Raw genomic sequence first — 952 nt, forward strand, 5'->3', positions numbered from 1 at the left:
CAATGAGTACAGATCAGGAGGATGTCGTTATGATCATCCATGAGATGAGATCGAAACTCTGAAAATTCAAATTAGTGGTCATGCATTGTCGGGGTCTTATCTAAGCAGCCACGGCCTTCCGTCTTATAGTCTTCCCATCTTCATCGAGAGTGAAGACCTCAGCGAACAAGGCTGATTCCATATACTCACGGACATTTCTCAGATCAGCTTGCTGAGCCTCATGCTAAGTGGGTTAACAGCCATTACCAATAACACAGGTTTGAAGCCTCCTCACAATAAACGCTCCTTTGTCGATGGTTATTTCGGGCATGTCAGCGTCATCAACATCAGCCGCATCCCTACCGATTCCAGTAGTAAGCAGGATCAAATCCATTTGTTGTCTGAGAAAGCGAGAGTAATGAGTCATAAAACTTAGTATATTACTACTTGAACATCTTCCTAAGCATGAAGTGCAACAGCTCGTTATGATCTGTTACGCTAGAGATGTATTTGGCTTCGAACCTCCTACGGAGCCTCTCAGCTACAGCATGCTTCTGTGTCATGATGAAAGAACTCTGAATATGACAACGGCCTACTATAGGGCACACCGTAGGATATTACCAGCATAGTAGCAATAGCATGATCAATGTCCTTACTAGTGACGTAGTCTCTAAGCTCCATCTTAGCACTAGCCTCAGCCATACGGATCATCGACTCTATATGTCTCACCTTACGATAAAACGAATGGCCTATCATCAGTGATTGAGGTCATCATCAACACCTACCGTCATCGGAAGCCCGTGACTATCAGAGGCAGCTGATCTGATCTCCTTGTAAAAGTTAGCCAACTTGTCCGCATCAACGTCTGATATCTTGGGGAAGACGCTCGTCCTATACAGCAACAGCAGTATCAGATGAGTCGTAATTGCTCCCAGTATGCATGATGACCGCCCTACCTTGCATAGAGGATATA

General features: G+C 44.9%; 1 protein-coding gene across 1 annotated transcript; it reads right to left on the bottom strand.

The window, feature by feature from the left end:
* Positions 1–100: 100 nt before the first annotated feature.
* On the bottom strand, positions 101–870 carry Pmar_PMAR029084 (dna replication licensing factor mcm2, putative; the record flags this gene model as incomplete). The annotated part of the gene is made up of 5 exons (XM_002779044.1): positions 101–223; positions 275–380; positions 427–554; positions 601–708; positions 765–870. Coding segments are annotated over 5 exons (571 nt in total), but the record flags the coding sequence as incomplete, so codon positions are not given.
* Between the last annotated feature and the right edge of the window lie 82 nt (positions 871–952).

This window comes from Perkinsus marinus (assembly GCF_000006405.1).
Source record: "Perkinsus marinus ATCC 50983 genomic scaffold scf_1104296947886, whole genome shotgun sequence".
NCBI lineage: Eukaryota > Perkinsozoa > Perkinsida > Perkinsidae > Perkinsus > Perkinsus marinus.